The sequence below is a fragment of the Syngnathus acus genome, chromosome 14 (genome assembly GCF_901709675.1).
Source record: "Syngnathus acus chromosome 14, fSynAcu1.2, whole genome shotgun sequence".
Lineage (NCBI taxonomy): Eukaryota > Metazoa > Chordata > Actinopteri > Syngnathiformes > Syngnathidae > Syngnathus > Syngnathus acus.
The window spans coordinates 2,709,250-2,732,710 of NC_051099.1; the positions used below are offsets into that span (position 1 = coordinate 2,709,250).

At 49.0% G+C, this 23,461-nt stretch overlaps 3 protein-coding genes across 6 annotated transcripts; 1 reads left to right on the forward strand and 2 right to left on the reverse strand.

Moving 5' to 3' along the window:
• The first annotated feature begins 77 nt into the window (after positions 1-77).
• Positions 78-10,703, forward strand: arhgef12b (Rho guanine nucleotide exchange factor (GEF) 12b). Of its 3 annotated transcripts, none has more exons than XM_037269392.1 (35): positions 78-669; positions 2,663-2,754; positions 3,373-3,471; positions 3,554-3,603; positions 3,780-3,837; positions 3,912-4,099; positions 4,167-4,271; positions 4,747-4,845; positions 4,920-5,030; positions 5,101-5,199; positions 5,367-5,409; positions 5,514-5,619; positions 5,697-5,834; positions 5,904-5,936; positions 5,997-6,111; positions 6,198-6,303; positions 6,370-6,594; positions 6,670-6,823; positions 6,920-7,077; positions 7,158-7,304; positions 7,394-7,479; positions 7,583-7,708; positions 7,778-7,892; positions 7,961-8,061; positions 8,145-8,222; positions 8,299-8,374; positions 8,438-8,605; positions 8,696-8,783; positions 8,855-8,935; positions 9,014-9,087; positions 9,150-9,431; positions 9,496-9,645; positions 9,828-9,997; positions 10,066-10,135; positions 10,215-10,703. In XM_037269392.1, exons 1-35 carry the CDS (start codon positions 638-640, stop codon positions 10,226-10,228), a joined length of 3,837 nt encoding a protein of 1,278 aa, XP_037125287.1. In that variant the 5' UTR covers positions 78-637; the 3' UTR covers positions 10,229-10,703. The 3 variants fall into 3 exon arrangements, with proteins under 3 accessions (XP_037125287.1, XP_037125288.1, XP_037125289.1); XM_037269393.1 differs by having other exon boundaries at positions 79-669; positions 9,162-9,431; XM_037269394.1 differs by lacking the exon at positions 78-669 and adding an exon at positions 717-852.
• A 443-nt stretch (positions 10,704-11,146) lies between these two features.
• On the reverse strand, positions 11,147-15,815 carry mpzl1l (myelin protein zero-like 1 like). Its single transcript, XM_037269395.1, has 6 exons — positions 15,655-15,815; positions 14,372-14,547; positions 14,002-14,212; positions 13,606-13,735; positions 12,929-13,037; positions 11,147-12,818 (listed from the first exon to the last, which is right to left on the reverse strand). The coding sequence occupies exons 1-6, from the start codon at positions 15,725-15,727 to the stop codon at positions 12,723-12,725; spliced, it is 795 nt and encodes a 264-aa protein (XP_037125290.1). The 5' UTR covers positions 15,728-15,815; the 3' UTR covers positions 11,147-12,722.
• A 240-nt stretch (positions 15,816-16,055) lies between these two features.
• On the reverse strand, positions 16,056-22,883 carry rabep1 (rabaptin, RAB GTPase binding effector protein 1). 2 transcript variants are annotated; one of them, XM_037269681.1, is made up of 18 exons: positions 22,724-22,882; positions 21,830-21,958; positions 21,516-21,719; positions 21,265-21,425; positions 21,064-21,183; positions 20,796-20,931; positions 20,504-20,682; positions 20,277-20,387; positions 19,759-20,211; positions 19,541-19,645; positions 19,346-19,462; positions 19,078-19,176; positions 18,872-19,012; positions 18,364-18,553; positions 18,141-18,196; positions 17,906-18,004; positions 17,724-17,840; positions 16,056-17,664 (listed from the first exon to the last, which is right to left on the reverse strand). In XM_037269681.1, exons 1-18 carry the CDS (start codon positions 22,767-22,769, stop codon positions 17,563-17,565), a joined length of 2,565 nt encoding a protein of 854 aa, XP_037125576.1. In that variant the 5' UTR covers positions 22,770-22,882; the 3' UTR covers positions 16,056-17,562. The 2 variants fall into 2 exon arrangements, with proteins under 2 accessions (XP_037125576.1, XP_037125577.1); XM_037269682.1 differs by lacking the exon at positions 16,056-17,664 and having other exon boundaries at positions 17,814-17,840; positions 18,136-18,196; positions 22,724-22,883.
• Between the last annotated feature and the right edge of the window lie 578 nt (positions 22,884-23,461).

The following is a 23,461-nucleotide window of genomic DNA, read 5'->3' on the forward strand; positions in this document are numbered from 1 at the left end:
CAAATATAGACATTTTCAACTGTTATGTGGCGTTTTCTCAACGTGTCGAGATAATTACGATAAGCATTTGAACGCAGCATTTTTTTCCCTTAGTACTGAGGGGAAGAGGGTCGAGGCGAAAGCATTTCCTTCAATTTTGCATCCATGTGAAGTTTGATTTTAAAAAGAAAAAAAAGAAAAGAGAGAAGAAAACCATTGCTCCGGACGAATAAGAGACGGACGACGCATCTGAGACGGATAACTTTTAGTTCTGGATTTTTAAAGTTTGACACGACTCCCCCTCCTCAGCGCTCCATCCGTGACACCAGAGTGTCATGACGGAACACTTTCCCACGGAAAATAAAAAAGATATGCCCGCCTTGCTGTAACAAGGAAAGTATACCCGACGGAAGTGTTTTCCATCCTTTAATGCGGGACAACCGGGAAATGGAATATACTCCAAAGGTCAACCCCGTTGAGAAGCGGCAGTAGTGATTTTTTTTTTTTTTCTTCACCAGGAAACACTCCCCAAAAAGAATATAACGGACTTGGATGCTTCAACAATCCCGAAGAGACAGATGCCATTTGAGTTGCGCTAAAAGTGCTTTATAAACATGTTATTCGGCTGACAAAGACGGCCAAGAACAAGGGAAGCCCAATGAGTGGGATACAGACGACGCTCACTGATAGGTGAGCTCGCTCTTTCCCAACATTGCATAATGATGAGCTAACGAAGCTGAAGGCTCTTTTAAAGTTAATTTAACGGGGTGAGTGTGCTGTGTTCGGGATGTACACGCCGATCGCACGAGAAGGACGTGATTGAACGAATGCAGTCTCAGAACGCTGCAAGTTGTCAGTAGTCCGAATAGATCGGTAGGCAACTTTAAATTCGCTTTTTTTTGTGTGTGTGTGTGTGTGTGTGTGTGTGTGTGTGTGTGTGTGTGTGTGTGTGTGTGTGTGTGTGTGTGTGTGTGTGTGTGTGTGTGTGTGTGTGTGTGTGTGTGTGTGTGTGTGTAATGCTAGTATTATATTATTTTAATGTTTTGTCCAGCCGAGGTGAAAGTAATTTTGTATTGGTTGCTTTTTAGTTATGAGCAGTGTTGTGTTTGCAGCAAACAGCATTTGTTGTATTGAGGAAAATTCATTAGACAAAATGTCATGGCTGTGCAATTCTTTTCTACCCATTGACGCCCTTAAATTTTTACGTACTATTATGAATGATAGTAGATGGTTGCTGATTCCGTTTGACATGAGTTTTAATGTGATTATTCAAAACACAGTCACCACACCCAGTTTACAGAGGGTGTGTACACTTATGCAACTGTGTGATCTCAGTTGTTTGGCTTCCTTCCCCTCTCAAAAAAAAAAACTTTATTAGGTCACATTTGAAGAGGGGTGTGTAGACTTTGTATAGCCACTACGCACATGTCAAGAGTCTCAAGCAGTCAAGCGAAAGGCTCCTTTTCTGGCTTTTCTGCTCTCTAGGTTAGCTTTTCGAGACTTGAGCAGCCGGGTCGGGCTCGTCTGAGCCTTTTGGGCACAAAGTTTCTTTTGCTCCTCAAAACATGCGTTCATTTGTCGGTGACGACATGAAAGAAAACATTTCTTAACAGCACGCAACCTTCTCTGCTGCATTTCATGTGCCCCCCCCCTTCTTACTGAAATTTGGCTTGATTTGTCTTCTATTATCTGAAGCAGGAAGCGCAGGAAAAGGTTGAGTTGCCCAGCAACGGCCGTGCCAACTTCTTTCCTTTTTTTTTCTTCTTTCCAAGCGTTTCTCAGAGGAAAGAATCCGCTCCGGGATAACCGTTTGTTGCTAACATCTGGTGGGAAGAAACCAAATACAAATACTTTGTACTCAAGTACACTGAGTTTTTGATCCTATATTGGTTTTTTTCCCTTTTCAGTATACGCACAATGCAAGTGCGAGAAAAACAGTTTTGCCAAGTTATCAAAAAGGGCATTTTTGAGTCTCGCTGGTTCTACGTGTGAATTTTTGTCCACTTGTGCCTTTGTGATTGTTTTTATTGTGAGCGAGTAGATAGTGGGCCAGACGCTCGAGGGCTAGGCTGGGCTGGGCTGGGCTGGTCTGCAGGCCCCCTTGACCTCTTATCATGGCAACAACAACACTGCGCTCCGCCACGTAATTGACAAGACTTTCCGTTCTATAAATAGTCCGAAGGGGAAAAAAAAAAAGTGTGCAGCTAAGCTAATGTAGCTCGGCTCCCGCTTCCCTCGGAGACACGTGCACCTCCTCCACAACTTTCCCAGCCTCGTTTCACATTCACAACTCTCGAGCGGAGCCAAAAAGGCTCGCTCCCGTCGCTCGCTTTCCGGGAATGTGCCCCCCCCCCTCCCCGCCTTGCCCCCTCACCTCCCCCGTGACGTGGTGGCCATTGTTGAAAAGCGCAGGGCCCCCATTGTCACTACAGTCCAAACAAAGCACCCGCCTGCTTTTCAACTTTAACCACGAGGTCCTATTTTTTTTACATTAATAATTTCATTTGGGATAAACATTTCAAGAGTAAAGTTGCGACAGTTGGCCATTTAAAACTGTGTTTCTTTTTTCGAGGCGCCCGGGCTTTTCGTGATGATGACGAGCGCGGGTTCGCGGGCAAAAGCCAAATCTGAAACAGAGAATAAACGCTATAAATAAACTCTATTTGTGCTTGTGTCTCTTCAGGACCCCAAATATTCTCAACAAGGAGACTCCAGAGAGGAAATCAAAGAACGACAAATGCTCCGTCTCAGTCAAACAGGAGTTTGACCCCACCGGTGAGAAAGCCGCAAAATGTCAAGTGCTTCACCAGCCAAGCCAAGCTGAACTTTTGTTTAGTTTTGTAAAGTCTCAAGGCCGAATCATTAGCCGCTTGTCTCAATTTTTTTTCAAGCAGTGTTGAGAGACCGGAGGAAGAGTTGCTAAACATCTTGTGACAGATAGGAAAGAGATGAACTCAACCTCCTGACTGTACATATGTGTTAAAGTAGCATGCAAAACGCCAGGGGGCTTAAAACAGAGCCTTGTGCAGTCCCATATTCTTTCCCTCGAAATTCCAAAGAACTTCAGCTGCATTTGAGCTTCCATTGTATTCCGCTTTTTGCCAGGAACTTCATGACATTGAATTGTTATGGGTTTCAAAAAAAACAAAAAGGGAACAAACTGCTCTTCAAAAAGCCATTTGTGTTCTGGACCCTTGATCCTTCACTTCCTGTGAGGACACGCTTTCCCACCGCTGCGATTAAACGTGAAATATGAGCACCATTATCCCAGAAAATGCTTAGTGAATAAAATCAGGAGGAAGCCACACCAACCAGCTGACCTCATTCGCATAATCACAATTAAGATGAGTGGCGCGCAATGAGTTGTGTCCACGGCGCGTGTGCTCACGACAGGCCTCGTCCAACGGTGCGTGATAATCCAGAGAGATGAAAATGGTTTTGGGCTGACAGTGAGCGGAGACAACCCTGTGTTTGTGCAGCTGGTCAAGGAAGGTGAGGCTCTCGCTCGTACGACACTCGCGCACAAACTGAGCCAAACGCTTGCGCACCAACGCGATGGTTTGCCGTTCCCTAGATGGAGCTGCCATGCGTGCCGGCGTCCAAACTGGCGACAGAATCATTAAGGTGATTGACTTACTGCTGTCTAATATTTGCACTTCATTGAGAAATTTTGGGTGCCTAGGACGGACCCCTGGGATGCGCCGCAGTACTCCATTGTGCAGTTTATTCACATCATTTCAAATACTAACCTTGAATTAAATGTTTTTTTCATCAGTTCTCTCGCTACAATTGTTTCTTAGGTTAACGGGACCTTGGTGACGCATTCAAACCACACGGAGGTTGTCAAGCTGATCAAATGTAAGCACGTGTGTGTGCAATCATTTGCATTTTAAAGCACGGCATGAACTATTTGTACCTTTGGTGCTTTTTAGCCGGTTCCTACGTAGCCCTCACGGTGCTGGGCAGACCTCCGGGTCTTCCTCAGATGCAGCTGGAAGACGACGACACGGTGGATGAGGAGGAAGAGTGCGGCAGCGACCAATCGCTGCAAAATTCACCGGGAGGGGAGCGCCGCGGCAGCGCCACCTGTAGCCACGAAACACGCTCGCTGCCTGGCGGGGTAAGCAGATGACCAGCTGTCAGAACAAAGTGTATTTTCTTTCATTTTTTTTTTTCTTGTTGTCCAGGATGGATCCGTAGGCTCCAGGAACACCGAAACCGAAGAGTGTGACGGAGGCGCGTCGTCGCCGGGGGACGACATTAGCGACGGGCTGGGTAGCAACAACATTTCGGTGGGTACACGAGCATAAATTGAATTTTTTTGGCTTACAAGTACACAATCAAACCTTTCTGGCACGCTTGCAGCTCAAACGGCTTGATGGAAAGCCACATGAGCGCCGATTCAATTTGGGAACCGACTACGAAATATTTTGCGGACCCTAAAGCCACGTCGATCATCTCATCAGATGAAAACAGGAAGCGAGTGTGGACGCTCCTCTTGAGTAACAATGTTCTCATCTGGACCGCGTGTCCTAAAATAGCCAGCGAAGGCCTCCTCCCGCTTTGAAAAGTCCCCCAGAATTTTTTTCCCTGCCAGACTAAACAATCAATTTGGCTTAATTGTCGCGCCGTGTTCAGTCTATGTTTGGATTAGCCGAGCGACGGACGGTGGAGACCGCGCCCAGGGATTTAACAATTTTATTTTTTGGTATTTGACTTGAAAAGCTATCAAGAAGGCTGTTTATGTCGTATGTGGTGATCACTCAGGACACGGACGTCCGGCGCATCGCGGCTAGCCCGCCGTACCTTCTCAACCCGCAGATCATCGGCGCAGAAGACGACTACTTTGATTCGCAGCAAGAACAGGTGGCTCGGCGAATCGTCTTGAGGTTCGTTTTGACTTTTGGTGGGCGCAATGCGAGCGTGCGTGTTTTTTTCAGATGAACGGGCAGTGCGGTTGCTTTCAGAGCATCGACTCGCTCAAGTGTCGGCCTGCCCATCTCGCCGTTTTCCTCCATCACGTCGTTTCGCAGTTTGACCCCGCCCCTTTGGTACCCATGCCGTGACATTTTGGAGGATGCGTCCGGACGACGTTGTGTTCATTTCAGTTTGTCTTTTTAGCTGTGTTTCTTGTACGCCGACATCCACAAACAAACCAACTCGAAAGAAAGCCGACGATTCTTTATGGAATTTCACTCCCTCTTTGTGGATCGAACGGCGGTACGAGCAATCGAGTTCATTCATTCATTTGAAATTTTTAATCTAATATTTAATTTATTTAATTTTTAATTTTAAACACTTCATTTGAAAAATTTGGTTTTAATCAGCCAATGATTTTTTTTTGGTTTGTTTTAATTTAAAATTCTCTGTGTGTGGTTGCTTTGTAGAATCTGAAAGTCTCCGTGCCAGATGCCATCGCAGCTGAACTCGGTAAGAAGAAGAAAAAAGTTCCATTCGAGTTAGTTTGAAGGCAGCTTGTCGTGCACCGTCGGCGGAATAGCGCCCTCTACTGAGCGTTTATGTTGTGCTCGCAGAGAAGCGCAGGCTGGAGTTAATCCCAGAGGAGGTGTGCAAGCAGTACACGCAAACCTTACAGGACTCGCTGATGCCGGACCTGCACAAGAACCTGGACGACTTCAGGTGAGTGGCGCGCCGCGCGGACAAAAAAAAAACAAAAAACGTGGCGCGCTTGACGTGTTGCGTGCGCGCGGCGGCAGACAGAAGCGCAGCATGGGGCTGACCCTGGCCGAGGACGAGTTGTCCAGGTTGGACGCCGACGCGGGCAAAGAGCCGCCGGCTTGGGAGAGGGAATGCTCGTGTGCCGAACACATTCTCGCCAAGATCGAGGACATCCTGTGAGGAAATTTAGCCTGACAGAAATGTTTCTCATTTGAATGGCGCTCATGGCAAATTTCCCCTTGCAGATTAACATCTCAACCCTCCGAGGAGGAGAAATGGTAGGACTCGTGCTTGCGCCGACGTCTACGCCACACGTCTGATTTGTTCTCGTGCGGCAGCCAAGCGATGCAGTACGTCATCCTGACCTACATGAAGCACCTGGGCGTTAAAGTCAAGGAGCCTCGTGGCCTGGAACACAAGCGAGCGCGAATCAACTTCCTGCCCAAGATGAAGGTGCCCGCTTGAAGCTGCGCGAGTGGGTCAAACGAAACCAAAGTGGCTATATTTTTTTCTTTTGGCTTTTTTCCCCCAACGAGCAGAAGAGCATCAAGCCCGACAAGGAAGGCGAGGAGAAAGTGAAAAAGCCTCGTTTTCCCAACATCTTGGTCCCGCCGCGCCGTCTGAGCAGAGTCGACTCTACTTCAGGTGAGCCGTGACAAAAATAATCGGCTGTCGACGGACAGCGGTGCAGGATTTGGTATGTGCGTGCAGTGGGCAAGGCGGCGACGGCGGCGGAGGTGAACAAGCAGCGTTCCCCCAAGCTGCTCTCCCAGGCGGCTTTCGGTGTCCCCGAGCCGCCCGACCTGTCCCCTTCAAATTTCGGAAGGATCCGCGGGAATCACCTCAGCGAGGGTTCCGACATTTTGAGCGCCTCGTCCACGCACAGCTCGCCCACGGCGACGCCCTCCGACGCCGGCGGGAACGACTCTGACAGCAGTAAGGAACGACCATCGGGACCCTGACAACATTTTCCCCATCTCTTTTGCTTTTGTTTGTTCCTGCCCTCCCCAGACATGTCCCCGTTCTGCATCCAGCCCCGAGCGGGCGAGCTTTTGATGTGCGGCGAGCGGCAAGATGGCGCCTGCAGTCCCACCGCTATGCAGTTTGACTTCAGTCCTTCCAACTTGGAGCACTTACAGGAGGAGGGAGACCAAGACAACTTCAGGTAGAAATGCAGGCTAGCCTAATGCTAACGTATCATTAGATGGGCTAACGTATGTTAGTATTAATCTGACGTAACTCAAACGGTTTTGGATCGCAGGATGGAGGTGACAAGCGCGGCGGACGTGCCGAGCGAGGACGAGCAAGCGTGCGAGGCGGCGAGCGAGGACGATCCGCTCAACTGGCAGAGCCTGGTGAGCCGCGATGTTCTGGCCGCGTTGCCGCCGCAGGAGATCAAGAGGCAGGAAGTCATCAACGGTGAGCCACCGACACGCCGAACCGTATCGTGAGCGAACCCGATACCAAGTTATATTCACTCGCTTGTGCCGCTCGAGCAGAGTTGTTCTACACGGAGCGGGCCCACTTACGCATGCTGAAGGTGTTGCACGGCGTGTTCTACCAGCGGCTCAGCAGAGATGCCATCTTGGCGCCGGACGAGCTCCACAGCATCTTCACCAACCTGGACGACATCATTCAGTTGCACGGTCAGTCACACCGATGCGCATCATTCACAGAATATATTTGCAATCTGGTTCGGCACGAGAGGAGTTACTGAGAATTAAGACACACACAGTTTCCTTCACGGAGCAAATGGCCGCCGTCAGGAAGAGGAGCGAGACGTCCGTCATCGGTCAGATCGGCGAGGATCTCTTGGCTTGGGTACGATCGAAATGAAAGCGAACGTAGTAACAAGCTCAATGAGCGTTTAATGTCAAAAACGTTTTGGTTGATTGTAACAAGCCGACGTGCGTGCGGATTGCAGTTTAGCGGCGAGGAAGAGGAGAAGATCAGACAGGCGGTGGCCACCTTCTGCAGTAACCAACCATCTGCGCTGGAGCTCATCAAGAGCAAGAAGAAGAAGGACCAGAGATTCGCCTTGTTCATGCAGGTGGGAAACGCCTACGACAACGCCCCCTGGTGGCTGGCTCTGAGCGCGCCGTTTGGGCTTTACGCGCAGGCGGCCGAGAGCAACCGGCTGTGTCGGCGCCTGCAGCTGAAGGACATCATTCCCGTGGAAATGCAGCGAGCCACCAAGTACCCGCTTCTCTTGGACAAGATTGCCAAGTACACCGGTGAGGCGGGCACCACTTGGCCTCAGCTTTTTGCCGTCTGTTTGACTTTCTTTTTTTTTTACTCACAGAGGACGAGGAGGAGGCGGACAAGGTGAGAAAAGCCGGCGAATACTGCAGGCAGATTCTCAACCACGTGAACCAGGCGGTCAAAGAGGCTGAGAACAAGCAGGTAGACGTGATGTCACGCACTCGCCCGGTCCAAACGCAAAGCGCACGCACGGCACAAATGGCAACTTTGTCCCACCGCAAAAGAGGCTGCTGGACTACCAGAGACGCTTGGACATCTCCTCGCTCAAACCCAACGAGAACCCGCTCATCGCCGAGCTGCGGGTAGGAAAAGCCAAAACAAGCGGGTCATCTGATTTTTGGGCTCGTGGGACTGATCAAAATGGTTACCGTCCTCCAGAATCTGGACCTGACCAAGAGGAAGATGGTCCACGAGGGACCGCTCTCCTGGAAGGTCAACAAAGACAAAAGAATCGGTACGGCCAAACCTTGAAAAAGTGTGAACGTTGAACTTGCGCTGAAGATGCAAATGCGCTCAGATCTGTACACGCTCCTGCTGGAGGACGTCCTGGTCCTGCTGCAGAAGCAGGACGAGCGCCTGCTGCTCAAGTTCCACAGCAAGAGCGCGGCGAGCGCCGCCGACTCCAAGCTCAGCTTCAGCCCCGTCGTCAAACTCGGCACCGTGCTCGTCAGACCCGTCGCCACCAGTAAATCACCGACCCGATTCATTTGACCCGCGAGCAAATGGCGTTTGTCTCTCCATGTGAGGTGTTGTGCCCTCTTCTACCTGTCCGCAGACAAAAAGTCCTTCTTTGTGCTGTCCATGTCGGAAAACGGGCCACAGATCTACGAGCTGACAGCTCAGAGCGCGTCCGACCAGAGGACGTAAGCGGCGGCGGGCCACGTTGCCGCGACGACCGCTTCGCCCCGCCTAAGTACGCTTTTTGTGCCCATAGGTGGCAGTGTCTCATCACGCAGTGCGCCGACGCCATCAAGGCAAAATCACACGACAGCCGCATGGCTGCCGCGCCCGCTCAGTGAGTAGCACAGCTCAGCTGTTTGGCTTAGGACAAAGTTTTGTGTTTGGAGTTATCAGAAGTTTTTTTCCCTTCCAGAAGTGAGCAGGACGCTATTGAAATCATCAATTGTGAGATGGACAAGCCCAGCAAAGACAGCACCAACTCGTCAGGTAGCGGACATGTTTGACACGAAAGACCAAGGCCGAAAGCCTCAAATGGTCAAATTCAAAAGGTATCTCCTCAGGGTCATCGGACATTCCCCCCACGACAAACCCCTTTGAGGGCATGAAGTCGGAGGACGAAGACGAGGCCGAGGACGAGGAGAGGGTCGACGAGGACGAGGCGGGAGCGGCGTCCGCCGACGACAGATGTGAAGACGAAGAGAAAGAAGAAGAGGAAGGCGAGGTAGATGAGGAAGAGGCCTTCCCGAACCGAGACGAGGAGGCGCCAGCTTCGTCCTCCTCTCTGGGCTCTTCGTCGTCCGCCTCCAAAGCCGAAGAGGCTCTGCAGACGCGTGAGTTGACCTCATGGACGCTCACAACAAATTTGGCACAAAACGTGCGGGCTTGCGTTTGTAGTGGTGCTGCTGAAGCAGCTCGTCTTCGAGCACATGACGGACGAGGAGAAGACGACGCCCCCGCACGAGCCCACCTCCTCGCTCGGTGAAGGTCCCGACGGCGGCGCGGGCCAAAACTGCCCCATCGACGACGCCCGGACTGAACAGAATGGTACGCCTCGTTTGAATGAGAGGTTTGGGAAATGCGATTTTGACCATGTTCAATTAATTCTAATTAGAAGAACACTACAAATTTGTGTTTTTGCTCAACAAAAGCATGACCCTATCAAACACCACAAAGTCGTTGTTCACAAGTGATAAGTTTCAGAAAATGACTTGCTTGTTTTGGTGTAGGCGCGGTCGATCCGGGCGGCGGATTGGAGGACGACGGGGACGTCACGTGCGGCGTGGACGCGGTGGACATGAGCAAGCTCCTGTCGCCGGAGAACGGCGGGCGACCGAACCACAGCAGACGTCTAATGACGCACATGCGCCTCTTGCAAGCTGACCTGCAGTACCTCAAAGTACACAAGCGCCTCAAGTCACATGGGTCTGTTCAAAACATGTTTTAAATGTGGCGCTATCCTTTCAGGAAGTGGAGCTGAAGTACAACGAGCTGCTCGGGACGCTGCCGGTTGACACGCCGGGCGACTCGGACAACGGTGGGTCGCTCTGCCGCTCGTCATTTTTTGTTTGGCTGTCGCTCGTCGCTAACACCTGCTGCTGTTGAATGCTTTTCAGACGGGCTTCGCTGAGGACGCCCTTGTCCCTTTTTGAGGTCTTGAAGGCGGAGCCACCTTTCTCTCCCACTGCTTTTTTCTACTATTTGAACACTGGACGCTGAGCAAGTACAAAATCTTGTGGACGCTTCTCTGGCTTTGATGACATTATTATGATTATTTTTGGTGACAAAAAAAAAGTAAACATTCACAAGCTGCAAGACTGCACATGACAATTTGTTGCTTTTCCCCCCCTCACCTTTTAGAGAAAATATGATGTAAAGAAAATGATGTAAACCTTTAAACACAGGACTGCTGTTAAAAGTCTTACTTGTAAAATTAACTTATGAGAATGCTTTTCTATCTTTATGTCGTAACACGCAAAGATGCTAATTTACTCACGCAATATTATTAATCTTTTAGTTGATTTTTTTTTAAAATGATGTATTTATTTGGCGTGACAAATATGCAATGTACATTGTCTCCTGTTAAATAAAAGACACGCACAGGGTTTTTCTGTCGGACTCTTACATTGTAAAGACTTTAAAAATTTCCTTTTACAAAAATATGATTTCCCAAATACAAGAAAAAAATACGTCAATTGTGAAAACGTTGATTAGATTGCAGGAAGGGGCGTCTGAATGGAAATGATGAAACAAACCACATTTGGCCAGAAAATCTTTTTTTATATATAAAATTTGAACAAGTGAATACACAACAGGCTATTATGCATATAAAAAAATACAATAAAAGGGGAAAAAAAATAAATGAATCTTATCTTTTCTATCGGAAGCAGACGTTCAAGTTGGCGGATGAAATGTAAAAGGCACTAAATGTACAACATTCCAGTTTGTTTTGGATTTCTGTAGGCCAAAGTCATTCAGAGATGAAGAATACAAAAATAATAATCACAGGGCAGGTTTTTGTCTTCCGTATTTAAGACATAGTGCACGTTGTTTTTTTGTGGTTTTTTTACAACAAACAAAGACGCTATCGAATAGAACAACTATTTAGCACGCAGAGAGCCGAAAAGCGTAGGGAGGACCGTCCGTCTTTTCATAATTTATACTTTACATCACGTGGACGACGGCAACATGCACAAATACAAACACACGCGCACACGCGGCCCCCAGTAGCTCAAAATCACGACAGGAAATAAAGGAAGCAAAAGAGCTGAGCTATCATACAATGTATTGTTTTTGGTGAAGACACTTAACTCGTTAAATTAAAAAAAAGGGCCGTGCCTGCGACAGTGTAGCCTGTTACCGTAATGCAGAAAAATATGGCTTTTTTTTTTTTTAACTAGGAGAGTTGTTTGTGGGGTTTTTAAATAACTGAATTGTAATATTAGAAAGCAAGGTCAAGATTGTTAGATAGCATGTTAAGTGGTATCCGAAACGTTGCCCCCTGGTGGTTTCTTTTAGTCACTACACGTCATCACTTCCGCAGGCACGCCTTTTAGCGCAAATAATGAAGGGGGGGGGGCATGCTAACGAGACTGGAATGCATTTTGAGTCAGCAGCACACATGATGGCGGAATGACACGTCGATTACATCAAGTCAATTTGGCTTGCACAAATACAAAGATGCACTTTAAAGCTGGAGCATGAATGACGATAATGGTTACGAGAAAGACGTTTGGCCCGTTTTTGTTCTTTTCTGTTGTTAAATAAAATTTCAATGTTTACACGTCAACAAGCTTTTTTGTTCTAGGATCATCACGTTAGTAGATGGCATGCAAACGCCTTAGGAGAACGTTTTTTTTTTTACTTCGAACATGCAAAAAAAATTACTTGAATTGAATGAATTTTCTTTTTTTTTTTTCAAAAATGTTCCAGTGAGGGATGGGTGCGAGTGATCAATATGAGCATGTTGTCATCTTTTGTGAAAGGGACATTTTATGGAAAGCGCAACACGGAGGAGCGTCGCAACGTCGCCTCACCCAAGCCTTAAGTAGTGAAGGTAAAATCAGTAGTTTTTTTTTTTCGTTCCTAACACGGGATCAAAAGATAGTGTTTTCCTACAATGATGTCAGCATTTGCAAAAGATTTTTTGGGAGTATTTTCCTTCTTTGTGAAGTAATTGTAACCAATAATGTTATACAGTCATTGGGGATTTTTCTCCAGTATTTCCTGACGTGCACATGTAAAATAATGCAATCTGTTAACTACCCCAAAAGTCAATCAGACGTGATGGGGTTTTTTTTTGTCAGTATTCGAACCGTCGACACAGTAGAGCTAAAACGAAATCTCAAAGAATTTCGAAAGCTCGTAGAAAATTCTGTCAGTCTGTCCAAAGGTGCGTCAGCATTTGGCTGGCGTGAGGACACATCAAAACAACCAGTAACTATGTCATGGGAGTGTAGACGTGATGGCGGAGGACAAAAAAACAAAAAATAAACAAAGGCGTCCCCGTCCAAAGAATGGAGTGTTCCCGCGAGCAGCGGCGGATGCTTGAGCATGTGTGTGTGTGTGTGTGTGTGTTTTGAACTTTTGGTTGCGCGTGGCTCCCCCACCCCTCTCAGTCAGTCTCAGTTTTTGCGAATGTCTGCGTAGACCACAGGCTCCATCTTGTGGAAGGAGTTTTTGCTTCCCGAGTGATCCAACTGGACGTATATCACCGGGCCCTGGCAAAAACACAACCCTCCAAGTCAGTTCGACCGCCGCCGGCGATGCCGCCGCCCCCGCTCCCCAGGCCCCGTTCTCGGGTTCCCGCCAGGCTCCCCTGGGCTCCTACCTGCACTTGGCCTGGGGGGAGGCCGGTACCGGTGGGGCCCTCCGGCTTGGGCTCCACCTTCTTGATGGGCTGCGGAGGCGGCGCACGCGCGCTTTCCAAGTTTATACAGCTAGTTTGGGGGTACGGTTTGGCCGCCGTGGCGTTGTCGCACAATGGAGGGACGAGCACAATGAGGACCAAGACAAGAATGGAAGAAAGAAAAAAAACACAGAAAAATGATGAGCGGGCCGGTGGTGTCGCCATCGCTGCGCGGGCTCCACAAAGCATTTGCGTCACACATGGGGAAGCAGACTAAACTAAAGCTACTACTGGCCGGCTTCGCGTGGAATGAGTGCGGACAAGTTGAAAGCTGCCAACATGCTTTGCCGAGCGATCGGGCCAAGCGAGCGTGCGACGTAAAAGTGGACAAACAATGAGAGTGTCAAAAGGATGGATGGAAACAAGCAGCGGCTTCCCAAACAGTAACCCCAAAGATTGCCGAGCGGCCGGCCACGGCTCTTTTTAACATCGTCGACCGTCGAGTGGTTCGGTTCCGCTCGGCTCGGATCGGTTACCCGGTTGCCGGGTAAAATGTTAAAGGTCCAGACGTGAACGCAGTGGCCATGCCGAGTGTTAAGAGGCGAGCGTCGCGTTAGGATTCTGTCATTCCACATAAAGCACGAAGACGGGCGACCTACCCTTCGTAATCGTTGCGATTGTGCAGCAGCTTCATGACCACGCAGACGGCCACTAAGATGAGCACCAGCAGAGCCAGAACGCCGCACACCGCTCCCGCGATGACGGCCGTGTTGGCCCGAGGGAGAGCTCCTGCAAAAAAAAGTGGAAGCCCGCTCAACGTCTGCTTTTGGACCTTTTCCAAGTGCTGCGGGGAATGTCCCAGAGCGGTGGCGAGCAAGCCGCCACACGCAGGCGCACGCTTTCCAAGAAGATGCTCAAGAATGTGGAACTGCGTGACAGCGGCACGTTTGTCGGACACAAACAAAACCTCATGACAGTTTGAAATGCAACTGACGTGGGTGCTTTCACGCAGCACTTGAAGAATCCTCCCGACATTTCACCCGATATTGCCTCACCTCGGGAGACCACGCGCAGCTCGGTTCGAGCTGGCGTGCCCATGAAGTCGGGCGGATTCTTCACGTCGCAGAAGTAGGTGCCGTTGTCGCCAAACAGCGCCGGGTTAAACCGGATGGACACGTCCCTCTTGTTGATGTCGCCGATGAACTGCACTCGGTCTTTGAACTCCTTAGGCGACGGGGCCGCCTTTCCATTGTAAAAGTAAAAGATCTGCCGCCAAAGGAAGGAAGGAAGGAAACAAGCAAGGGAGGAAGGAAGCAAGGAGGAAACAGAGGAAGCAAATTAGTAGCTCTTCATTTTGATCATCGCTGAATCGTTTTGATACTACCATACTACAAATGGTCCAGATCCATCTATTCGCCGACTCACCGCGTAGGCCGCCTTGGAGTAGGGGGTGTCGGGTTGGCTGGACTGGAAGTTCCACGTGACGGCGATGTCGCTGCTGACCACCTCGTTGGACTTGAAGGTGCAGCGGAGCACGCACGCCGTCCCGTTCTCCACGACCACCTCGGGATCCGTGTAGATGTCAATGGCCAGCGTCCGGCCTGAAAGGCGCACATACGTTTTGGGAATCAGCAGCAGTCATAAAAGCATATGACACTTCATCTGATATTTTTACAGCAATGACATAATACATGCATTTGAATACATTTGCATTTTTATCTGAATATGTTGACATGTTTGTTTTAAAAGCTACATTTTGATTTAACTTTGTATACATGTTACATTTAAATTGAATAATGCAAGTACTTATTCTCTTTGTGAAATTGTTTCCTGTATTTGTGTACAGTATTAGATGAAGAAGCAACGATGCACACAAGCAGTGGTCGCATTTGGCAATCGCAAAAAGGGAAGCAAGCATCGTTAGTCAGCCTTTTCCCACGTCTGCGGCTCTGTCAAACAGTCAAACATTTGCGTAAGCGCACTCAAAAGCAGATCCGCCTCCATATCTGTAGGCCACTCGCCTCCAAGCTAATAACTCTCAGAATAAAAACAATACTAAGAATAACATTTGACTTCAAAGAAAAACACGCATTTCCTCATTCCATAATTTCCACATTAACGTAAACAATTGTTGGTTCCTGAGTACGTTTTTTGCTTAAAGGCAAAATCATAATAATCGGATAGAAAAAAGTACGAGTTGTATTTATTTACTGCTTCATCTCATTAATAATTGACCTACCACACCTAACACACAACGGATACGCTGACATCCTGCCACTTACGTCCGAGGTGTTGTTTGTTTTGTTGCATTTGATGTTCGTTTTTGTCAGCAAATGTTGCAATGTGGTTCTCTACAAATACCAGTTTCACTAACATACCTAGCAAAGGTTGTTTTGATCAGGAAATGCAAGCAGTTTGACCAATTGTGCGGCCCCAGAGAGGCTAACGAGGCTTGTTTGTGTTTTGGTCCGGTTTACTCCAAAACCTCCAAATAGTGCACTCTCTCATAAAACATCGGGGCGACAGGAGCTTTTTCTAAAGCAAACCTGACCTGGGATGAATTCGGCCCTGTTAGTTAATTCTAAATATGCGACATTAATCAGTGAAATAACGTCAAGGTGTCCCCCGTGTATAATACGTCGTCGAGTGTACTCAAATCACAACCCACCCGAAAAAAAACACACATTTCACGCCTAAATTGAACTCACCTGAGAGAATTAATACCACAAATCCAGTTAATAAAACACGCGGAGGAAGCATATCGTGCCGTTTATGCTCCATTGGGTGGTTAAAAAACGAACAGTTTATGCTTCTTTTTTCCCCCACCCTCTTAAAAGAAGCGTCGTCTTCTTCTTCTTCAACGGGTGTGCAAGAGTTGACGTACACTGCCGCCTTCTGTTGGCCGACTGGTGCTTTGCATTACTACACAGCCACCTGTTTGACCCGTTGAAGCGACACGTAAGCACGTCCGCCATATTGGATGTGGCAGATTTTCCTCTAAAAGCATCCAAGTCTATGGCTAAGGCCGTGAACGGGCCTTGTTCTCATTGTGCTCCTGCCTCACAAGGGCCACGCATCCACACCCTTAGCGCTAAAACAATAATTCACATTTTTGCACGATTAGTTGATATTTTATTGACATAATGGGTTTAATGTATAAATTAATGACCAGCGAATGTATGGAAAAACTACTGATAAATGACAGGAAGCTTCAGTGTAGTACACTAATTTGTGGCCATATACGAATCATAACAATCACATTTACGCAGGCTCGTAATGGTAATTGACTAAATGCATAACTCTGCCCACACTGTCTTTTGTAAATGCCTCCAAAGTGGAACATTCCTAAAACCTGAACAATTCTGGAGTTCAATCCAAAACTAAACAATAAAACAACAAAAATAAAACGGTAACAGGGCAGAATAATTTACAACACATATGACAAAACTTTTTTTTAAAGGCAGTGTCATCTTTTGTCACGATGATGGAGCAAGCTACCCGGGCACGCATCATGTTGGCGTTTCCCTCCCTCCTAAGTCATAATGGTGACAAGCCAAGATCCCACCCCCCCCTGTTGAAGGGATCCGGTGTCACCATCTACAGCTATCTATGTGTCATTACAGTAATATACAAACTAAACTTCAATTTTGGATGGTGTTCCACTTTGGAGGGCCTTTGTACTGGACTTACCTGTGCACATCAGATTGGGAGGGGGGTAATATGAAGAATAAAACTGTTCAATGTTTTGTACATATGGGGGTAACGTGGGGTGGGGGCTAAATCGAGACGCAGTGGCGTTGCCTTTTTGGATTGTATTCTTGTGCAACAATTGCATTAATTCCTTCACGTGGTGCGCCTTGGAGGGCAGGGGTTCTCAAACTTTCCGGCTTTTTGGCCAACTATACAACTTTCACGTGTGCCACTAAACATCCAGGAAAAAATGTCATTCCAATCATTAAATCCTCGGAAAAAAACAGGCTGCCATGTCAGATGTTGTGATGTCACAATCGCATCAGAGCTTTTAATAGGCCCAAAGCTGTAATTGGTGACTTGAAGCGATGCAAAATAATTTGTTACGCTTATGTGTGTTAAAATTCATCTGTGTAGCCCTGAGTTCTGGACCCCAGTTTGAGAACCCCTGGTGTTTAAAATAAAAAAAAATTTTTTAAAAAATCACCAAAGGGGCGGGACTAGCAACATATAGGATGAGCAATTGTGGAGCAGTCTGGTGAGAAAATAAAAAAGCATCCAAGTTGTTAGCTAGGAAAAAAGTGCTTCGATACCACGACAAACCTTTTTTTTCAATGTTGTTTAAAGCTAATCAGACGTAATCAACGCAGTCCTATCTACAGTTGGAAGGAGACGTCCACAGGCAAGGTGGCACTCAACCACCCTCGTCCGTCCGTGAGCACGCTCGCAATCTTTTTAGTAGTCTTCTTTCTTCTTTGCTGTTCCGCCATCGAATGTACACAAAAAAAGCCGCCGCTCCTTCCTACCTGCCTTGGCTTCTTCCGCGATGGTGACGAGGAGAAGAAGCAGGGTCGATCACGTTGGAGGGATGGAGGAAGGGCGGAAGGAAGGAAGGAAGCAAGGAAGGAAGGAAGGAAGGAGGCACTTCATGTATCTGGAAGCTGGCTGATGTCAGTCAAGTTGGTGTCGTTGAGAATGAGTCTGATTCGCTCCAAAGAGTCCGCCTGTCGTATTCGCTCTAGTTGCACCTGGCGACACAATGTGTTGAGACGCGGCGTGGGAACGCGTGCGCGGCCTCGTTGGTTACCTGAAGCGTCTGCGAAAGCTTGACAAAGTCCTTCTGGACCTGCTCGCTGACATCCAGCTCCGTTTGCAAGCGCTGCGCTTTGTCTTTTTCTTCAAACAGCTGACTCTCCAGCGCACTCTGCAGAGGAACATTGAGTCACATGACGTGACATGCCGCGCTGCTCGGCATTTTGGGAAAATAACCTTGGCGGCGTTGAGATCTTGGAGCTGCCGCTCCAGGCCGCTCCTCAAGGTCCTGATGCTTTCCAGTGTGTCGGTCGTTTGCGACAAAGCGCTCCGCAACTGCGCGCACAAACGCACGTCAACGCAAGTGCATTTGGAGAGCCGAATGCAAAAAAAATAAAAAAAAATAAAAATAAAAAAATAATTTGCTGCGGCTTTTGAAGCGATCAAAGCGGAATTGGATGACAAACCTAACCTGCTCCTTCTCCGCCTTTATCCGTTCCAGGTCCGTCTTCAAATTGGAGAAGGAAGCTGTGTGAGAAGAGACAGCGGGACACGATGACGGGAATATAAAAAGCCCTCCCGAAAATAAATGGGAGAAAAAAAAACACTCCTGACTCATCCTGGTCTCAAGTTCACCACGCTGGTGTGATTCATCTGACACTCAAGACCATGATGAGGACAGTGAGCTAGCTCACCTAGCTCCTCCTTGCAGCCCTCAATCTCCATCTGCAGCGTGTCCTCCAGGTTTTCCTTCAGGCACTGCTCGGCTTGGATCTGCTCCTTGAGGAAGAGGATCTCGGCCTTCAGCTTCTCCTCCGTGTGCTCGGCGAACGTCCGCAGCGCCACCGTGTCCTGGCGTAGCTGCAGCACGGCGGCCTGCAGCTCCTACAGCAGTTAAAGGTTGTTTTTTTTTTCTCCCACATTGCAGGCGTGTGTTTTTGTGGAGGAGGCGGCTCGGTTGCTCTTTTCATCTCGTTGGAGGTTAAACAAGCTGCACGGCAACATCCCGCCTCCACATAAGCTGCCTTGCAGCATGATGCAAAAATAGACGAATACCATATTTTTGCACAAAGGTCATCAACGTGCTGGGTGTGTTGAGGTAGCAGTTATCTGAAGGTTTAAAATGACCACAAGCTCTATGCTAATTTCCATTAGCATTTATCACCTCATAAGCTCGCTAGCACATTGATGCTGTTCACCTACTTGCACGCTGTGGGGCATGGCGAAGCCGTCTTGCTGCAGGAGCTCCGAGTGCAGACGGTGTTTTCCCTGCAGGGTCTCGTTGTCCCGCTGGAGTCGGCTCAGCTCGTCGGCCACTTGCTCGCGTGAGTGCACCAGCGCGGCCTTCCACCCGCGCGGAAACATTAGGATGGCCTCGTCCTCTCGCCGCCCCGCCCGACGATGCTCACCATCTGTCCTTGCGTGTTCCTCTTAGCGTCGCCGAAGGCCTCCTGAAGCGTGGCCAGCAGCGTTTCCGACTCCTGCACTCGTTGGACGAGGGCGGACACCTGAGGCAAACAATAATAACCAAAAGGCAAAATATGAAACACCATTCTTGATGGTGAGGGTTTCCAGAAAAATCCAAAACAACGCTGAGGAACCGGGTGTTGCTCTGCAATCAAGATGTTTCTGCAAGTTCTGTTCTCAACAAAACAGAGTGTAAAAATCTGAACGGACCTTAGCTGCGATTTCCTCATTGCCGAGCTTGACGGACTCTTCCAGACTCTGTTTTTCGGCCACGCTCCTCTCAAGATGATCGTTGGCCTGCCGCAGCATGGCCTGCAGTTTCTTCACCTGCGGAGGGAGCCGGAAGACTTCGCCGTCAGCACCGAGCGCAGCAGACTGAGCGAAACGTACGCAAAACCTGACAACCTGGTCTCGCGTGTCGGCTTCCTGGCCCTGGATGGCCTGCAACTGCTTCTCGTAGTTGGAGCACATGTCGCAGCGGCGGCCCAGTTTCTTGCCCGCGTTCTTCACCTGAGGCGGCAAACAAATGCCACCGAGGACACGACGTTAGCGACGCCGATGTAAGCGCCACAAATCATTCGAAGATAAGTTGCCGTATCGTGGCCTCGATGAGCGGAGCGTACCTCCTGTTGCAGCAGGTTCCATTCGCTGTCGCTGACCAGTCGATAGCCGGCGGGCGATAAGTAGGCAGTGTCAGGGGCTTGCGAAATACTGGACAGCAAGGACGCCGTTTCCTCCTGCTCGGGCGTCATGGCTTTGATGGCCTTCTCCTGATCTTTGGTGAGCAGGAAGTGGCCGGGCGTCAGCTTGATAGAGCTGATGGACCAGGTGTCGCCCAAGCCGGCGTCCACCGCGCCGCATTCGGCCCCCACCAGGGGCCCGAAATCCGACTCGTCCAAGTGGCCGGCCGACTTGGCCTTGTGGTTCAGGCCCTGCGTGGCCGACAAGGAGGAACCCAGGCTGTCGGTGGATTGCGCCCGCCGCAGGTTGTCCTTGTAGGGGTCTAAAGGGCCACCCGCCACCAAGTCGGCGTCCAGGGAGTGCATAGAGCCGTGTGCGCTGCAGTTGGTCGGCGGCTGGGGAGGACAGAGCCAAATATGAAGGCAAAAAGATACCAACGTTGAACGGAGGGCCGGTGTACCTCCTCCACGCTCAGCCCCAGGAAGATATCCTCCAAGGGCTCCGTGTTGTCCGCGCCGTCTTCCTCGGGCGCGTCCTTCACCTGGCTCAGCCTCTCCTTCTCGTCCTCCTCCTGGTCACCGCGAGAAAGGCCGACGCAAGTGGGAAGATGGGTATTTGGAAAAAGGAGCGACGTTAACCGAACCGAGATGGCGAACAAGCCGGGATCCGAATTTTCCAAGTATCGACCTGGTCTTTCTTCTTGATCTCCTCCACCTGCCGCAGCTGCTCAGAGGAGAGGACGCTCTCGATCCTCTGCATGTCCCTCATGAGGAGGCGCTGGGACTCGAGGAACTGGTCGTTGGCGCGCTGCCACGTGTGCTTGAGCTGGTTGTGCTGCTGCCGCTCCAGCTCCAGCTTGTGACATACTGCGTGCGAGCCACACACACAAAGAATTCAAACAAGAAGCATGCAAATGAAAAAGAAAATACAAAGCAGAGAGGGAGATGGTGGGGTCGATGTCACTCGCACGGGCGAGTACCTTCGTGAAGCTCCCGGCGCAGTTTCTCGGCGTCCTCCTGCAGGACGGACTTCTGCGTGTTGAGCACGGCCACGTACATCTCCAGGTCGGTGCGACACGACTTCTCCGCCTCCAGAACGTGATTGAGCTCCTTCACCTAGTAAAGAACTTTTGCTTTGTTGTCGTTTTGCTTTACAAGTTCAACAAAATATTCCAGGGATACAATTGTAGAATCCAGCTGTAGGATTGTAAAAAAAAAAAAAAAAAAAAAAAAAAAAAAAAAATTCACCTTGGACGCCTCCAGCTCCTTGACCCGGTCTTCGGCTGTGGTCAGCTTGGCTTTGAGCGTGCCGATCTCCTGCTCCATGGGCATCACCACCGAGCGGAGCTTGTCCGCATCCTCCTGAGCCTTCCGTCCAGTTTGCGCCGAGGACATTTCATTTCATTTCATTCATTTCTTATTGTTACGTGGCATGAGCGGCGGTTGCACCTTTTTCATGTCGTCCTCCAGGTTTTGCTCTTCCTGTCCCTCGGTGAGGCGCCGCCTGAGGTCTCCCAGCTCCCTCTCCATGGCCTCACGGTACTGGCCCCACTGAGCTCGCTCCTGCTCCAGACGCTGGTGGAACTGGACCTCGTACTCGCAAACCGTTTCTGAGGCGGTACGTGACAAGGATCACAACGCGGCTCCCGGCACGCCGGAATGGGTTGTGAGTGCGTGACAGGGGGAGACGCTCAACATGCCTTTCATGATGGCCTGCAGCGAGGCCACCTCCTCCTGCCACTGGCCGCGGACCTGGTCGATGGCCTCCTGCTTGGTGTTCTCCGACACGGTGGCCACCGCCTTGATGGTCTCATTCTCGGAGCGGGCCTGGGTCAGCTGGGCCCGCACGGAGCTCAGTTCCGCCTGGGCCGACTCCAGCGCCGTCGTCTGCCTTTTCAGGTCCTCTGGATCATATGAAAAAGATGCAACTAGCTGATTCATCTTTTTCAATTTTGCATAAAATTACATTTTTTCTTAAGGTAGATTGTGTTTTGACGGCGAGGAGCCCTCTTACCCTCTTTGGCCAAATAGAGCTCTTTGAATTTGGCTCTCTTCTGGTTAAACTCGGCCTCCAGCTGCTGCTTGACTTTGCCGAATTTGGCCCGCTCCCGCTCCAGAGCCTGCATGCGCTGCTGGAGCTCGTCTGAAACCACAAGATGGACGCTTTTAAAGCTCGGAGAGAAAAATGTGGATGTATGATGTAAACATTTTGACAAGCCTTTTGGAATGTTATTGGAAATGTGGAATTACGACAACAACAAAATCAACAATTTAATGATTTGAATTGTTTGAACAAGAAATGTGGAGCTGTGAATTAAATTTGGAACATGTCTCTTCATTTCATTGGGATTTTATTCGTGGAAAATGTGGAATTCTGCAGTAAAGCGGTTGAGAACGTTATGATGGGAAACGGCGGCTAATTGACAATATGGCAATTTGGGGAGCGTGCATATTAACGTATTAATAATAATACCAACACAATGTGTGCACGTGCAGAATAACGTGTGTTATCACCAATAACAATAATGATGAGTCGCTTCAACCTTGCTTTACGCTCCATTATGACACTTGGCAAGTTAGCACAACACACTACGACTAGCTAAACCAGCTAGCTCAAATCAACATGTACTAACGCGTTACGGAATGCTATCATATGTCATTTATTAGCAATTAACATCAATACACATCCAAGACATGGGCTAATAATGACTGACACATTGTCTGTGCATGTGTGAGTGTGTGACACGTAGCCCGGGAGGGGGGCGTTGGAGGTGAGGTGGGGGGGTGGGATGCTAACAAGCTAATGTTGTGAAAAGATGCCGAGGCCGCTAAGCAAGCGCGAGGCTAAAGGCAGCCTTCCCCGCACAGATGCGCCACTACACGTCACAAAACACACAAGACATGTTACCGTCATGCTGGGACGACGGAGGGGCTCCCGCGGCCTGTTCGGCCATGGCTCGGTAGGGGAGGGGGGACCTGACGATGAGGAAGGGGATACGAGCTAGGAGTGTCCCACCAGCCAGGCTAACAACATGACAGCCGCCATCAAGCTAGCCAACGCAAGACGTGACACGTCCGTTTAAGTCTTCATAGTAAATATTTGACCGCTATGTTTATTTAGCACGTTTGTGTGCAATTAAATGGCGGTAAAATTAAATAAATACATTCAACATTATGAAACAGCTTCCTAAACTAGTTTGTATTCACTCAAACAGCTCTTTTTTTCCTAAAAGGGGGTTATTCGAGCAAACATTTTAGGGAGTTCCGGCTTTTCCTTTCAAAATAAGTGTTCAGAGAACGCTGTAAAGCGGATTCAGTCTCAATGGCAGATTGAAAAACAGAGAAAGGCTGCATATTGTTCTGCAATGACCCAAAGCTACCACAAGAGGGCGGCAAAACACTTTTCTTTGGGAATTTTACAACTATAGTTTTGTATTATTTTTGTATCATTGCAAGCTATGTCGGAGGGTTGCTTACTATCGTGTTTCCTTAAATCAAAAAAAGTTATTCTACGATAGTAACTAAAGTGTTTAATTTAATTGCATTCAAATATAATTTATTTTAGATTTTCAAGCGTGCAAGTAACTTGGGATAGCATGTGTCGTCTCTGATTGGTCAACTGTGGCCAGATGACAAGGTCTAGCTT

Coding starts and splice junctions, on each gene's coding strand:
- arhgef12b (XM_037269392.1), top strand. CDS start 638: ATGAGTGGGATACAGACGACGCTCACTGATAG. Junction 4,846..4,919: donor TTGATTCGCAGCAAGAACAG/GTGGCTCGGCGA, acceptor TGTTTTTTTCAG/ATGAACGGGCAGTGCGGTTG. Junction 9,432..9,495: donor CGAAGAGGCTCTGCAGACGC/GTGAGTTGACCT, acceptor TTGCGTTTGTAG/TGGTGCTGCTGAAGCAGCTC.
- mpzl1l (XM_037269395.1), bottom strand. CDS start 15,727: ATGGAGCATAAACGGCACGATATGCTTCCTCCGCGTGTTTTATTAACT. Junction 13,038..13,605: donor AATCGCAACGATTACGAAGG/GTAGGTCGCCCG, acceptor CCCCCAAACTAG/CTGTATAAACTTGGAAAGCG. Junction 12,819..12,928: donor TCCCCCCAGGCCAAGTGCAG/GTAGGAGCCCAG, acceptor TGTTTTTGCCAG/GGCCCGGTGATATACGTCCA.
- rabep1 (XM_037269681.1), bottom strand. CDS start 22,769: ATGGCCGAACAGGCCGCGGGAGCCCCTCCGTCGTCCCAGCATGACG. Junction 21,426..21,515: donor GCTGCAGGCCATCATGAAAG/GCATGTTGAGCG, acceptor GTACCGCCTCAG/AAACGGTTTGCGAGTACGAG. Junction 19,177..19,345: donor ATGAGGAAATCGCAGCTAAG/GTCCGTTCAGAT, acceptor TGTTTGCCTCAG/GTGTCCGCCCTCGTCCAACG.